Source organism: Rousettus aegyptiacus, unplaced genomic scaffold (genome assembly GCF_014176215.1).
Source record: "Rousettus aegyptiacus isolate mRouAeg1 unplaced genomic scaffold, mRouAeg1.p scaffold_m13_p_4, whole genome shotgun sequence".
Lineage (NCBI taxonomy): Eukaryota > Metazoa > Chordata > Mammalia > Chiroptera > Pteropodidae > Rousettus > Rousettus aegyptiacus.
The window spans coordinates 49,990,682-50,006,851 of NW_023416307.1; the positions used below are offsets into that span (position 1 = coordinate 49,990,682).

A 16,170-nucleotide genomic window follows, 5' to 3' on the forward strand; every position below is an offset into this window, starting at 1 on the left:
TTTTTGCCATGTATTTACATACAAATAATATTTACAAACCACATGATTTACTTTACCTAATTAGGATGTTTTGTAAACTGTTTTTTAAAACAATCTATTTTTAGAGACTTTTCCATATTAATAATTGATTCTATCTCATTATTACTATATGATACGACAGAATATAAAAATATCATAACTTATTTAACCATTCCCATATTACTAGGCATTTAAGATATTTTTAGTTTTTCTTTACAATGATGCAGAGAACCTCTATTTGTTCAGTAATTCTATAGGAGAGAATCCAAAAGAGCAATTGTTAGGTCAAATCATATTTATAGCTAAAATGAGTGCTTATAAAAAACCAGATACTGTTCCAAGTACTTAATAAAGATTAACACATTTCATCTTCACGATAACTCTATGAGATAGATATATTTTTATTATTATTGTTTTTAAAATTGGAAAACTGAGGCATACACATATTTTTCTTTTTTAGATAACTTACCCATGATCATTCATCTAGTAAGTGAAAGAGCCAGGATTAAATATTATCCAAAAAAGTCTAATTCAGTTTATATGTACCCACCAAAAATATATGAGAATTTCCATTGCCCACTAAGATTAAGATTAGTAATTTCATATTTTGACCATTTGAAGAGCCTAGACCCCTTTTCTTGTGGCTGAATAACTTTTGGAGAATATATCTTTAAAAAGAGATGTTGAAAAAGGAGCCAAACTCTAGTAGAGTTCTTGATCCAGAGATGCCTTGAGTTTTGCATAGCTAGAGCAACCTCAGTAGAAGTTCTTAAATCCTACAACAGGGCATAGTTGGGACTGAGACACAGCTAGTAGAGGGAAAGGAATCTAGATATTTTTTCATGATTCTACTGTGTATGATACAAAAGATAATTAGGAAAAGAGGTTTACATGGGTTTTCTTCCTTGTCCTCTCTGAGGTCAGGGTTATATAACCCTCCCTTGATTAGGCCACGCTCTGCCGAATCCAAAGAAAGCTGAACAGTATGAGAAAAATCTACCCTAACAGGTAGCAGAGACAAATTCAAGTTTATCGTTGGAAGATTGTACCAACACTATGACAGTCTCACGCACTGTTCCTCAGCATTTTCCATTTCTAATCCTCAGAAGAATTCTTTGAGATAGGTACTATTATTTTCCTTATCATACAAATTAGAAAATGGACACAGAGATTAAGTAATTCACCTAAAATTATTCAGCAAGTATAGCGATGTGCTATTTAAACACAAGTTGTCTAGTTGTGTTTCTCTCTCTCTTCATGTATTGCCATACAAATATTAATAGTGTTTTTTTTTAAAAAAAAAGGCAGAAAATTATAATAAATAACAAATAAATGTTATCTGTTCATTTGTGACTCACTAAGTTTAACTGATCCTTCCATCCCCAAAAGCACATTGTCACTTTTGATGTCTCTGTGGATCACTTGATTAGCATGTAAAAACTCCAATGCCTGTAAACACTGAACAGAAGAAAAATACCAATTAATGAAACAGTCTCTGAAAAGTCTAAGGGAGGTTCACATATTGTACATATGGCCTGAACACTGCTTCTAGTATCCAAGACATGCCAACACCTACATTTATAAAGAAAAAACATACTCTCATGTATAAAGTTATAAACATAAGACACCTTAATTGCTTAGATCCCCTATGTCCCACCCTCTGGCCTTTCCCTGAGATAATCACTAAATTATACTTTATCTAGTCCTACCTCTGCCATGAATTATTTACAACATTAAGAATATCTTCAGTCTTCAATGTTCTCACTTATAAAATGGGTGGGTCTATATAATTTCTAGGTCTTTTCAGGTTGAAATGCCTAAAGGTATGCAGCACTTGGTAAACATGCACAAGGCTCTTAAGAAATCATTTCAAAGTAAAGGATAAACTTGTGATTATTCCCATATTAAGAAACTCAAGTCTAATCGATGTGCCACTGAAAAATAGGTAAGATCCTGTGTGCTTTGGTTCCATCCAGCTGTTCATCAATGTGATGTAAGATGTTTTCTTCACTTTTTCTATGGTAGATTTTACATAAAGCTATATCCACAACACAAATACCAATGATAAAGGAATAACTTTATTTTCTCTTATGCATGTTTTAGAAAGCACTGAGTCCAAAGTGAGGAAGAACTCCTTCCTTAGATTCAAGAATAAGATTAGATTTTTTAAATCTCCTTGCTCCTATGTTTTTAAATATAAACTGAGTATAAACTGTAAACTTGGAAAATTTTTTTACTTCTCACCTCCATCAAAGTAGAATAAAGAGAAAAGTCTGTACATTATTATAAACAAGTAAAAATCTCATTCAAAATATTCTACTATTCATTCAAGGGGAAAAAAGAGATAAACTATATATTACACTACATTTACGAAGCATTTAAACAGGTTCCTGAAAAAAACAAATACCCGGAAAAATACTTGTACAAATAAACTGAAACTTGTCACAATTAGAACTCCTAAAATAATTTTTATAACAATTATAAAAAAATTATTAGAAAAACATATAAAATAAAATAAAATAGATAAATTTTTGTTAAGTTTTATCAGCTTTTAAGCAATCAACATTTTTTGTTGAGGGATATTATATTATTAAACTATTGCATTCATAACTATTAACAAAAGTTCAAAGGTGAAACTAATTCAGAATTAAAATTTTCAAAGAATACTTTTTAACACCTTAATAAAAGCTAAAAAGGAAAATGTCATGTGTTGTTCTTACACGACTGAAGTTTATAATTCACCTATGTATCACTGTAAAAATGTTGAAAGCCAAATCATAGAAAAAACAGTCTTAAGAACTTTTATAATTTTGTCCTTTGTGACAATAATTCCTAGAATATTCAAATGTAGTATCACAGTTTCAGTGACAATGAGCAAATCATCAACCTAAGTTTCATCTGTAGAAAAAGATTAGGAGGAAGAAGGAAGACTCGTTTTTGGCTTAGACATAGGCAATTTGGTCAAATTTACTGCCTTAAGCAAACAGTACGTCTAGCAATTTATTAATGACTATCAAGAAACAACCAGTTTCTTCACATTCAATGATATGAATCAAGTCAGAAGCAGATCTATTAATACTTAAGGTGAGCATGTGCCCAGCTTAGCCTGAGATAGTCTTGTTTCAACTGCTGAGTGGTGTATTTTTAATGGCTCCGCCTTTCACTCTCAAAAGCAACCTGTTTACCTGATGAATTATAATGATCGCCCCCACTGAAATTCACTTGTGAACTGGGCTCTACTCAAAGGTCCATAGTCCATCCTAGAATTATCTACACATGAAGGAAAGCGCTGAAAACTCTCATGTAGGATGAAATGGTATGGAGAAAATATGCAGAGAATATGTACAGAGAAAGTTTTTATTATCTCACACAATAAAAAGTAACCTGTACAAAAAACCTTTCCCTTTTTTCATCTTCTGCTAATCACACACATCATTATAATTTATCAAAAAGGGAGCAAACTCACCTCTCTGCATACAGCAGCAATCTGTGCTTCGTCCATACAGGTTTCTGTGACTACATCAGTAAGTGATCCCCCCGCAAGGTACTCCATTACTACGAACAATTCATCTCCTACCAAGTAACTAAGAAAATAACACACAAAATACACTTACATTTTTATTTTTTCTAAACACATGGCATTCTATGATGAAAAATTCAAATGTTGGGTACCCTAATAACAAAACTAGAAAGCTGGTGGCTTTGAGAGCTAGGAAGAAAACTTGAAAGCTACTTATGTTAACAGTATAGAAAAATAACTGAGAGTCACTATGATTTTCCTGAATCACTTCACAGTTTGACCATAATTGTAACTTGAGTGTGTACACAGATTATTCCAATTAAAATAACCCTGTAGGGTAGGAATTATTTGTCCTGCTTTATAGATGAAGAGACAGAAGTTTAGAAAAGTTACTAATCCAAGGTCAAATAGCTGGTAAGTGACGGAACCAGAATGTGAAGCAAGTATAACTGATTCCAAAGCTTATGGTTAATCATGGTCCCATAACTAGGGCTATAGTCTAAAATGGGCTATCATTTCCCCATTCAAAACAAATTTAAATATGGAAATAAAATCACCTATAATCCTCTATCTCCAATACAATCACTATTATAATTCTCATTTATTTTCTACTATTCTTTCATTCACATATATGTAATTGCTTTAACAAATATACATAGTTGTAATATTTATAATTTTCTATTCTGCTTTTTAACATAAATTCCTAAACTAACTGAGGTTTTGATAGACATATTATTTGCCCATGAAAGCATCTGAAATAAAAACTGATCTAAAAGCTTAAGAACTGTGTGGCCAATCACCTCTTAATTAAGATATGAATTACAGCCAACCTTCTCTTAATGTTTCTGCTTCTGATCATTTGTAATTAATATGAGCACAGAAGCAATGTCCTTCATTTAACTGCCTTCTCTTACTTGCCAAGTGATATCTGTGTAGAAAAAGAACCCGTTAAACTGTAATGAGCTATTTTTACCTCTCCTTCTACTCAAGCTTACTTTTCAAAACTCACATCCTACTTTGGTCTAAGCGAAGTGGCTAGCCCCCAAAATCATGAAACTTTTTTTTTTTAAATATCTACATTTCTGTCCCAATGCTTTAGCAATATTCACACTTACCTGTCCAAGAAGTTAACTATGTTGGGATTCTTTAATTCTTTCATCACCAGAATCTCATTAATGATCAATTCTTTCTTTGGCTGTTTTTGTAAATTAATCTGTTTGATAGCAACCTATGATGGAAACAGAAAAACAAAATCATAACAAGTATCCCAATTCTCTTAGAAAATTACAAATACTGAGCACATAATAATTTAATTTACTGTATACATGTTACATAAGGAAATAATTTACTCATAGGTAGCACTTTTATTTCCACGCTGCCTAGGCACAACACTTAGTAATACACAGAGCCCAAATATTTTTAGATTTCTCTTGAAGCTGATTAAACAAACCCAAAGTTAGCCCAGTGCCAAGAATTAATTCTTTCATTCCAAGCATGGGAAAATAATTTTTAAAATATTTGCTTATTTATGAAACAAAGCATAACTCTTTTTCCCCCTTAATAAGGGCTAAAAAATTACAGAGTGATTTTTTTCAATACATTCTACTGAAAAATATTACTATTAATTATTTACAGGGTTACTAGTTTCCTCTTATACTAAAAGCTAATAGTTAACACCCAGAAGTATGAAAAAGTAGCTACCTCTTGTCCCAATGCCACATCAGTAGCAGTGAAAACTGTTCCAGAAGCCCTAGAAGGGGGAAGATAAAACCAGATTTAAAGTTTCTAAATCACTGTCATTCATAACAGCCAAAGAATTTATACTTAGAACAATTGTAAAAGCATTGAACATTTCAGATTTACTATTTTTAACAGGAGTAAAAAGCAAAAACAAAAGGGGAAAAAAATAAGAAAAAGAGGCAATCCTTGTGGCCAAAACTTGTTAGGTTCTTGTGTGCTCTTTCCAATAGCAACCTCTCTCCTCTCAAAAGTAAACTGTATTTGGTGGTGTTTATTCTATATTTAATGTGTATAAGTTTCATGCATTTCTCTATACTTTAACTACAAAGGACACAGGTGTGTATCTCTACAGGATATAGTTAACATAATTTTTAAATGTCATACAAATGGTTTCATTTTATGTATTTTCCTGCAATTTGCTTTTTTAATTCAACATTGGATTTGGGATCCCTATGGATAGATGTTATTCTTGTTCATTCATTCATTATTATTATTATTTTTATTTTTATTATTCAATATATAACTTATCATGCTCAAGAATATTAAGATGATTCTTAATTTTGTTATTAAAATCAATGTTGCAACTATGTTTAGTTTTCAAAAAGAAACTCATAAGGAAATTTTCAAAAAAGACTTAAATTTCCTTTCTAAATTCACAGAACATTTTCCCAAGATTAATAACATAAAAAATACTAGATGTTCATTTGCTCCCAAGCAACAGAAAAAAAGTTTAGTCAGCGTAGTTTGAAAACACAAATTATTGAACAAAATTAGAACATCAGTAGACTCAAAAATCAATACTCAATGATGTAATTAAAATGTATGTTTTTTATTGTCTCTAATCTTATAGTAAATGTTCTATCTTTTAAATATATTTGATGGGGAATTTTCCCACCCATCTAATCTCTTACCACCAATGGAAAATAACATTTAAGAAAGAACAATGTGAAATCACTGCTAAGTAGTATAGTGTTTTAATAGCATTTAGAAAGAAATGCATTATTTATTTACACAAATCCAAGGATACCAGTCATAGAATACTGTTAAGTGCTCAAGGTCAGCAGGCAAAAAAGACTATCATGCTGTACACGTAGGAAGTACTGAATACTGTGGTAACACAATCACAAATACTTACCCTTGCCCAATTTTTTCATATCTTGTGTATTTTTTCTTAGGGTCACCTATGCTCACAATGGTTCCTATTTTAAACAAAAAACAACAAAAGTTATAAGCTCAGTCAAACATTTTTAAATTGTAAATATTGATATTATTATTCCTTTTAATAAACTCCACTGATTTTAGGACAGTGGTTTTCAAATATAACATTAAGTTTCAAAAATAATGTATGTTTCAAACACAAAACACTGAAGAATCTTAATCAAAAAAAAAGTATCTAGGTTAGACCTCTTCACTAATGCCTTAATTATCCTACCCCTTTCTCAAAAATGATACATTTGAAAATGTCCAACTGTACTAGTTTGCCTAGACTGAGAAGTTTCTCAGGATGTGAAATGTTTAATCTTAAAACTGGGAAATTTCTGGGAAAAAGATGAATTGGTCGCCCTACTTTTCACACTCCAATGAAATGTATTAAACTAATGATAGTTATGAACCTATTATCAGAAAATATAAATGATATCCAAATGAATAACCCTAAATGGCTTTTCTGACTCTTCCCATGTATCTTCCCATGTAAGAAACTACTTATGAATATAAAAACTACTCTAATATGAACTAATCATACATCTGTTTTAGGAAAGTTCACAAAGTTATAACCAGGAAACACAGGAAACAGGTTTTTAAAATTAGTATGTTGGACATAAAACTGTAACTTATATTCTTATTATCAGTAAGTAAAAACATGAGAAAAACACAATGGATTTTTACTTGCTCAAGGTAAAAGGAGACAGGAAACTCACATAAATCCAATTTTATGTAGGTACCCAATCTGAAATTTCTAGCAACTATGATTATAACATTTTTCCTTGATCCTTCTATATCAGCACTGTTTAAACTATAGCTGCTGTAGACGTGTGTATCTGACATTATTGCTATCCTCTCCCTGGCACTAAGTACATTACTTTCAATGCCTGATCCAGGCCAATGATAGTTGATAGATGAAAAGGGAGAAAATATATTTTATGCCTACACATAAAATTATACAGGAAGGTTATTCTGTTTAGTTATTTAGGGTTATTTTGTATTCTCATATTGAGAAGCTATAGGTATGCATAAATATACATAAACTTTCTTTGATAAAGTTTCCAACAATGACTCTTAGATTTGGCCCTTAGGGAAAAAGTATTGCTCCCAAAGGCACTGACTACTACAAAGACACTGCTTACTAGTCAACACATAATAATACATAGACAAAAAGTATTTGGCTTCACTAGACTTAAATTCAAACTACTGTTCCTAAAACAACACACTTTATGTCTTAAACCAAAATATATGGTATAAGTTAAAATTCATGTGAGCCAAATGGTATAAGAGGTGTTAGCAATTTAAGAATAATATAAAATGTAGGAAACATACTTAATTTTTCCATAATCTCTTCATCTGTCATTTTGGTCTTCTTTTTCTGTTTGTCAGAAGACTTGGCACCACCATCAATATTAGAATCACCAACTGGTGCAGGAATAGGGTCAATTACAGACCGCGTATAAATCTGCAGAGAGACAGTTAATTACTGAGATTTAAGGAAAAATATTTTTAGGTATTCTTACTGGCATACTATTTAGTTCTTTTGATTTTTAACCAAAACTAAGTTGTCACTAGTGTTCTAAAGAATGAGAACAATATTTTTAGACCTGTGTTATAAAAGACTTGTAACTAAAAAAAATAAATTTTTCTTTGGCACGTCATGTCTAGATTTTAAATATTTCTAGCAAAATAGCAGATCCATGAATGAAATTTAAGTGTAACCAGATCCAAAATGATGTGCTAGCAATTAAACAAAAAGAAATTTAAAAATCATGTTTTTACTACAAAAGAAAAATAAAGAGCAAAATAATAGAAACCTTGATGTTAAAATAGAAACCTTGATGTTAAAATAACTATTAATATCCACAAAAATTTTACACAAATATGATTTCTATCATTTCATTTCAAACAGCCAGTTATAGGAGATAGAGAAAACAGAGCCCTCTATCATTAGGTCAGAATCCAATGGCCGTCCTCAGAGCTTTACCTGTCAACTGTACCATCACTCCGTCACACTCCACTGCATAGCATCTTCCCCATACTTTACTTGTATTAGTATGGGGAGAAGGACAAAACTCTTTCTGTCTCTATCTAAGGTCATAATTGTTAAAATTCTCCCGTATCTGGTTAGGAATTTCACTCTCCGCAGCCTCCTGAACACCACCAATGTTTTGAGAGAAATGGAGATAAAATACATAAGATCTAAGTTTTAGATATAGTAGTTAATTGCATTGAGATAAACAGAGAAAGCCAGAGGAACAGATGAATTCTTTGGAAGAGAAAGTATAAAACAGAAAGAAAAAGTAAGATAAAATATTTTAACTTTTAAAAAAGCCATTCAATTTTAATTTTCAAAAATCTATTGCTTTTCTGATAGCTTAGGTGAATTTTGTTGGTTTTAAGAAGCTAGTTACTTAATGAATGAGGGGTTTTTAGGTAAAGATCTCCTATTCAAATTTCCCCACACTAATATATTTTAAGCATGAGGACATTTAAAAATTAATCATTTTAAGTCAAGTACAGACTGCTTGTTTTTAAAACACACATGCACAGACACACAGCCCAATTTACTAATCAGACACTCACCGATTTTGTATGATCTGGTCGTGGGGCAATAACAGGAGGAGCGGCCTCTTCATCATCATCGTCTTCCTCTGTTACTACTGTAGATGTCTCTGATCCCTTGGTACTCAGCTGCATTTATCACATAAGCAAAGTGAGGAAGTCAAACATAACAATACCTTAAAATATGACTATCTCTTTTAACATACTTGAAAAGGTTTTTTTTTTTTAACAGTTCATTTCAAATCAACGAAAAAACCCCACTGTCTCTAATCTAACCACTTAAAAAAAGTAAAGGTAATTCTGTAAGGAAAGCAAGTTTATGAAATAAATGTATATTCTTAAGAGAGAATTTATGTTCTTCATATAGGGTTTTAATAAACCCTAAAACAAACACTTTATTTGTTAAGACCAAAAACAAAGATCTTCTAAGCTTCGTATGAGTCACAAGTCAAATTCGGTTAATTAAAACAGCCAGATTCACCAGAAAAAAATGGTGACTAATGAAGCAAAAGAGGAAGACATTAACCTTTATAAAGATATGATTATTATATGCCAGTTGTGTGCTAGGTAGGTACTTTACATGTTATACCATTTAATCTCATATAACTCCAGGAGTGTTTCCTCCTAATTGAGGAAATGAAAATAAAATGGTGACTGTTCAATTCCTCCTAATTGAGGAACTGAAAATAAAATAGTGACTGTGCTTATAAGATAACTTAAATTTCAGACAAATTCGAAGACTGTGACAGATTTCTATTGTTCAGTGTTACCATAATCTATATTTAGTAGAATGGTGCCAGAAAATAAAGCTAGCAAGTTCTTTGTATTCCTGTTTGTATATGGAAACATTACTAAAAGTAGCTAAACTGCTCTAAAGATTCTAAGATTTAGTCACTCTAAGTGTCATATTGAAGAAATTTGATTTGCTTAATATGGCTTCCTCAACTAATTAGGTGGCTAGCTAAAACATGTATTAAGTAGTTATTTCTGATGGCTGTAATGTATTTTAGAAAGCAGAATAAAAACTGAGCTGTTTTAGGTATCTTAAGTTAGAGAAAAGGCTACAAGTAGTAACATATTAACTTACTGCTGGTGTTCCAGAAGGGAAGCCATCTTTCTCTGAATATGAAACAGAAAATGATGCTAAATTAATAATTCAAAAAATATCTATGTAATAAAAGGAAGAAAACAGAAAGCAGAGCAAATAAAATATTCTTAGACTGATTCCATTTTAAGTTGAATTAAGTCTTGAGAAAAACGACAATAATGGTATTCAAATAAGAACTGAGCTAACGAATCTCAAATCTTAACAGAACTCAGTTAAGTTTATGAAAAATCATTGAATTGTACTCGAAATGGGTGAATTTTATAGTATTTAAATCATACCTTAATAAAGTTATTAAAAATTTTTTGAAACTATACTTGTCAATCTGCATTGTTAAAACAAAAATTTATTCATAATGATACCTTCTCCAGAAAAATGGAGACCAAGGAACTTAAAACAACCATTCAGACAATGGCAATTTTGCAAAGGACAATTCTAGACATAAATTTTGGTCAATATGAAAACAAATCTCTGAAGGTAAAACATAGTTCATGAAGACTAAATGTTAAAATATTTGAGTTTAGAACAAGAGTTGTCTTGTTTTACTTTTAAAATACGCTCCCCCCCCCCCACAACATACGGCAAAAAGAATACACTATTTTCTAGTCAAGTATTGACTTGAAAAGATTACTAATTTACACAGACTTACTAGTTGACACAAAAGTTCTAGGAACAAGTTTGGCCTTTTGCTAAGTACTAGATTTACTTAAACACTACGTGTACTAGACTAATAAAAAAAGGTCAAAATCATTTGCCAAGGAGTCTTTCTTTCTTCTTTGAACACATCATTATTTCTGCAGTGATGCAACTAAATTAAGTACAATTAAAACTATAAGTATCACTTAAGGGGATAGAGAAATATTAAATGACACCTTGGATGTAATTAGTAAAATCCATGCTGAAAGAAACAGGACAAATGATCTTGTTTCTTTAAGAAATAAATTGCAAGGAAAAGGGGCCATGAGAACCAGTGTGAGGGAGGAGAAAACTAAAAATTTAAAAAAGATTCAAGAAATATTGCAATCAACTGTAATGTAATGTATGAACTTTATTCTGATCCTGATTTAAAAAAACTTTTTTAAAATCCACTATTTTCCAGTTCTTACCTGATATTCCAATTCGGAGGTATAAATTCTTTGAGTCTAATGCTTATCTTATGTTTACATATTTGATAAGTTTTGAGTGGACTTAAATATTTTTTACTTCAAAGTCTGTGTGTTTATATAGCTAAACAACCCTCCTCCTATACCACTGACAATGAATAATATATTTCTAGCATGAACATGCCTATAAATCAGCACCTTTCCCCCTTCTATTGATAGAAGTCATTCAGAAGCAGTGAAAAGAAAATGAACGAAAGGCCAAAACATCCACTTTTGGCAAAACGAAGAGATTAGTAAAATTCCCAGACTCTAAATTATGAAAAAGAGCTGCTCCAATCAGTTTACAAAAAGCAGATCTATGCAAGGAGAAAAGCAGAGACAAGAAACGTAGCTTAGTTTTGTTTTGCTTTCCTAGAAGCAATCTTTTTATGTAAAAGAACTTGCTTCACAACTCTGCAATTTCATTTGAATCAGCCTTTAATCACTGACTAATGGCTTACCTGGAGGAGTAAAGCTCAGATATTTCTGTTTCACTGTGTTGGAGTCATAGAACTTTAAGACATCCAGCACAGCCTGAGGATTCTTCTTTTGCTCTAGTTTGGTGATATTGGAGGTCTGTAATAATCGAGCCCACTGTTCTGGCATTCCCTTACAAAAAGATGTTCAGAAATTAGTTATTTGGAGTTGCTCTGATAAAATCAATTTCTAGAGATGAACGACAAAATACATAAAACAAATCAATCTACATAACTATAGGTTTGACTTAATTCTAAAAGGCCTACTTTTCTATTATATCCATTTATTTAAATCTATTTTGCATAATTATAATTAATAGGCTCAGCTCCCTAGGAAAAAGATACATCCAACCACAGACACTTTTAGAAGAGAATAGTACTAAGAATTCATACTTAATATATGGATAAATATGTAAACTTTCAACTTAATAATGTAAGGAAAAGCTTGAACAATTGAGCAATGATATATAAATGAGTCCCAACTAGGTAAACTTACAGTGAATTCTCCAGTAACAGCATCAAAGCCGACATGAATGGTGTGCTCAAAATCAGATGGAGGAGAAATTTCTGGCCTTTCCTTTTCTTTCTTCTTACTTCCTAGAAGGCAATAAAAAAAAGAATCAGCCTAAACAAGATTAATAAAGGTACTCACTTATATGTTTATATTTTTCCTAAAACAGATTAGGAACAAAGTTATTCTGGAAAGATTTCCCCCAAAAGGCACTGACTGATAAGAAAATTAAAAATAAAGTATAGCAACCAAGCAGGGTTGGGAACAACCAGCAAGTGTCCAGATTAAAAAGGCACACGGATTGACCCAGCACCAGGCCTGAATAAAAGGGCATGGGGCAGAAGAGACAGCCCCTTAGAACACTGTTCACTCTCTGATAAATAAAAGCCTACACCTTAGATACTGAGCAATTTGGAACACAAGTCTATCAAATCATATTTCCATTTGGCTATATTCATCCAGGAAGAAAAATTTTCTATGACTATGTAGATAATAAACACTGTATATGCAAGTAGTTTACAAAGACCACATTGCCTTTCTTGCACACCTCTAACCCTTCCTTTTTATTGAAATTAATAACTGCTACATTTTAAAGTTTCCTCATTTTTCTGTGGTTCCACCAACAATTTTTGCAACATTTCTGCCACACACCTATCATTCTCTGTATATTCTAATGCATTGGTTCCTTTTTTAACTAGCTAGCTTGCTCTAAGATCACCTTGCTCTAATCTGTAATCATTTATACCTAGGCTTCTGGCACACCTGTTTTAGGAGATTCCCTCACTTTTAATCTGTACTAGAATCTATTTTCTGGATTCTATGTTTGCCTCTTCTTAGTATACCCCTTAATAGTTCTTGACTAGATATACATTTTTAGGTTGAAAATGTTTTTCCACCTCAGAATTTCTTCCAATTTCCAGTGTTGCCATTTAGGTTAAATGCCATTTTGAACCACTGTTGAAAATCAATTTTCCATATATGTACAGGTCTATTTCTGGAGTTCGACTTTGCTGCAATGCTCTCTTTATTTTTATGCCAATGCTGGACTGGCTTGATTATTGTGGCTTTAAATAAAGCATTGAAACTACATAGTATAAACCTTGTAACTTTTTTTTTTTGTTTTTTTTGGTCAAAGCTGTTTGGGTAGGTCCTTTGCATGTTTATGTGAATTTTAGAATGAGCTTGACAGTTTTAAAAAAAAAAGCATGTTGGGATTTTGATTGGGATTGCATTGAATCTATACATGAATTTAGAAATAATTGATTTCTTAACCATATTCAGTCTTTTAAACCAGTAAATGTTTCCATTTATTCAGTTCTTCTTTAATTATCAGCAATGTTTTGTAGTTAACAGTGTACAGATAATGTCCTCACTTTTGTCAGATTTCTGCTCCGGTATATCAAAATTTCTCCAACTGCAAATGATACAGCTTTTAAAATTTTGATTTTCAATTGTTTATTGATGGCATATGGAAACACAATTATTGAATATTGATCTTATATCCTGAAACCTTACTATACGTACTTTTTAGCTCCAGTAGCATTTTTGTAACTATCACAGTATTTCTTTTAAAAATTCAATCATGTCGTTAGTGAATAAAGACAGGTTTATGTCTTTTTTCTCACTCTGGATTCCTTTATTTTTCTTGCCTTGTTGCACTGGCTAGAACCTCTAGTACACTGCTGAACTAAAGTGAGAACAGAAATTCCTGCATCCTTCCTGATCGTAGGGGAAAAGCCATTTTTGTCTTTTCATCATTAAATCTGATGCCGGTACTAGCAGGTTTTACAAAGATGGTTTTTAACAGGTTATTTTATTCTATTTCATTCTATTCCAAGTTTGCTTTTATCAGAAATAGATACTAGATTTTGTCAAATACTTTTTCTACATCTGAGGTGAAGATATATAATCTTTTCTTTTTTGTTAATATAGTGAAACACTGATGATTTCCAAATGTTACACCAACCTTGCCTTCTTGAAATGAAATCCACTTGGAATCTAATTGCTAAAATCTTGCATCTATGTTCATGAAGGATACTGGTATTATTTTCTTTTCTTATCTTTGGTTGGGGCATCACAGTAACACTATCATAAAATGAGCTGGGAAGTATTCCTTTCTATTCAATTTTCTGGATGTTTGTGGAGATCTGGTACTATTTCTTGCTTAAATGTTTGGTAGAATTCACCAATGGAACCATCTGGGTCTGAGATTTCTTTGTGGGAAGGCTACAATTTCCTAAGAAATACAGAGTATTCAGGTTACTTGTTTCTTCTTGAGTGAGCTCTGAAAGAACTTTTCCCACTTTATCTGATGTTTTAAATTCACTTGTACTTATTTATTCATATTACCTCATCTTTTTAATTTCTGTAAAATCTATAGGGTCGCCACCTCTCTCATTTTCAACATAGGAAATTTGTGTCTCCGCCCCCCCGCCCCATGAGTCTGACTAGAGGTTTATCCATTCTACTTATATTCTCAACAAACTCATTTTAGGCTTCATTCATTTTCTATATTGTTTTTTCTTCTATTTCATTAGTCTCCACTTTGATTTTTATTATTTTTTCTATTTACTTGAATCTCACCTGCTCTTGCCTTTTAGTTTATTAAGATGGCTTAACTTAAGTCATTGATTTAAAATCTTTCTTTTCTTTTCTAATACAGAATACTATAAAAAATTTCCTCTAAGTACACCATTAGGAACATCAAACAGATATTGTTTTAAATTTTCATTTTTATTTAGTTTAATATATTTCCTAAATATTCTTTTGCTTTCATTTACTTAGAAGTGTTTTATTTTCCAAATATTTCTACATCTTTCTGTTACTGATTTCTACTTTAATTACATTGTGGTCACAGAATATACTTTGTGTGATCTGAATTCTTCTCAATTTATTATGACTTTAAAAAATGACACTAGACTATGCTCTATCTTGCTAAATGTTTCATGTTCAGTTAGAAAGAATGTATATTTTGTTGGGTGCAGTATTCTATAAGTGTTGACTGGTGCAGCTGGTTAATGTTTTAGCAGCAATTTTCTGTCTAGTTGTTGTAATAATTGAGAGAAGTATATTATAATCTCCAACTATAATAGGATTTATCTACTTGAAATTCTATCCATTTTTGCTTCATGTATTTTGAAGCTCTATTATTAAGCACATGAATGTTTAGTTCTGTAGTATCATCACAATGAACTGACTCTAACATCATTATAGAATACCTATTCCTTATCCTTATTCCTTATCCCTTAAATAGCTAGGGTAATATTTTTTTTTTCTCTAAAATTTATTTTGTCTGATAATATAGCCAGTCCAGGTTAGCATCGTCCCTAAAAAAAAACCCCTTATACCCATTAGCAATCACTCCCCATTGTTTCTTCTCTCCTTCTCCAAGCTCTAAGCAACCACTGATCTACCTTCTGTCTCCATATATTTACTTATTCTGGCCATTTCACATAAATAGGATCATACAATGTGTGATCTTTCCTAAGAGGCTTTTTTCACTTAGTTTTTAAGGTTCATTCATGTGATAGCATATTTAAGTGCTTTGTTTCTTAAAAACTTAATGGATTATCTTTTAAAGAAATTTAGATAAAACATTTGCCTTTCTAGTGATTTTCATTCTTTATGTAGACCCACATTTCCATCCGACATCATTTTTCTTCTGCATAAAAGATCTGGTTTAAAATTTCTTGTGGTGCAGGTCTGCTGGTGGTAAATTCTTTCAGCTTTTATACATTTAAAAAAGTCTTTGTTTCCCCTTCATTTTTGAGAGATATTTTCATAGGATATAGAATTCTACTTTGACATAATTTTTCTTTCAGTACTTTAAAGATGCTGTTCGTCTTCTGGCTTATATTGTTACTTACATAAAATTTACTGTCATTTGTTGT

The 16,170-nt window shown here is 31.5% G+C and overlaps 1 protein-coding gene across 1 annotated transcript in view; it reads right to left on the reverse strand.

Annotated features, from left to right (window-relative positions):
- Window positions 1-16,170, reverse strand: part of PAK2 (p21 (RAC1) activated kinase 2) — a 79,609-nt gene that overhangs the window by 18,787 nt on the left and 44,652 nt on the right. Inside the window, exons 3-12 of the mRNA XM_016135275.2 lie at window positions 12,266-12,366; window positions 11,755-11,902; window positions 10,134-10,165; window positions 9,068-9,175; window positions 7,814-7,946; window positions 6,414-6,477; window positions 5,240-5,288; window positions 4,654-4,766; window positions 3,485-3,602; window positions 1,377-1,476 (exon numbers count right to left, since the gene is read on the reverse strand). Of these exons, the coding sequence (XP_015990761.1) occupies window positions 1,377-1,476; window positions 3,485-3,602; window positions 4,654-4,766; window positions 5,240-5,288; window positions 6,414-6,477; window positions 7,814-7,946; window positions 9,068-9,175; window positions 10,134-10,165; window positions 11,755-11,902; window positions 12,266-12,366 (966 nt within the window). The remainder of the gene's footprint in view (window positions 1-1,376; window positions 1,477-3,484; window positions 3,603-4,653; window positions 4,767-5,239; window positions 5,289-6,413; window positions 6,478-7,813; window positions 7,947-9,067; window positions 9,176-10,133; window positions 10,166-11,754; window positions 11,903-12,265; window positions 12,367-16,170) is intronic.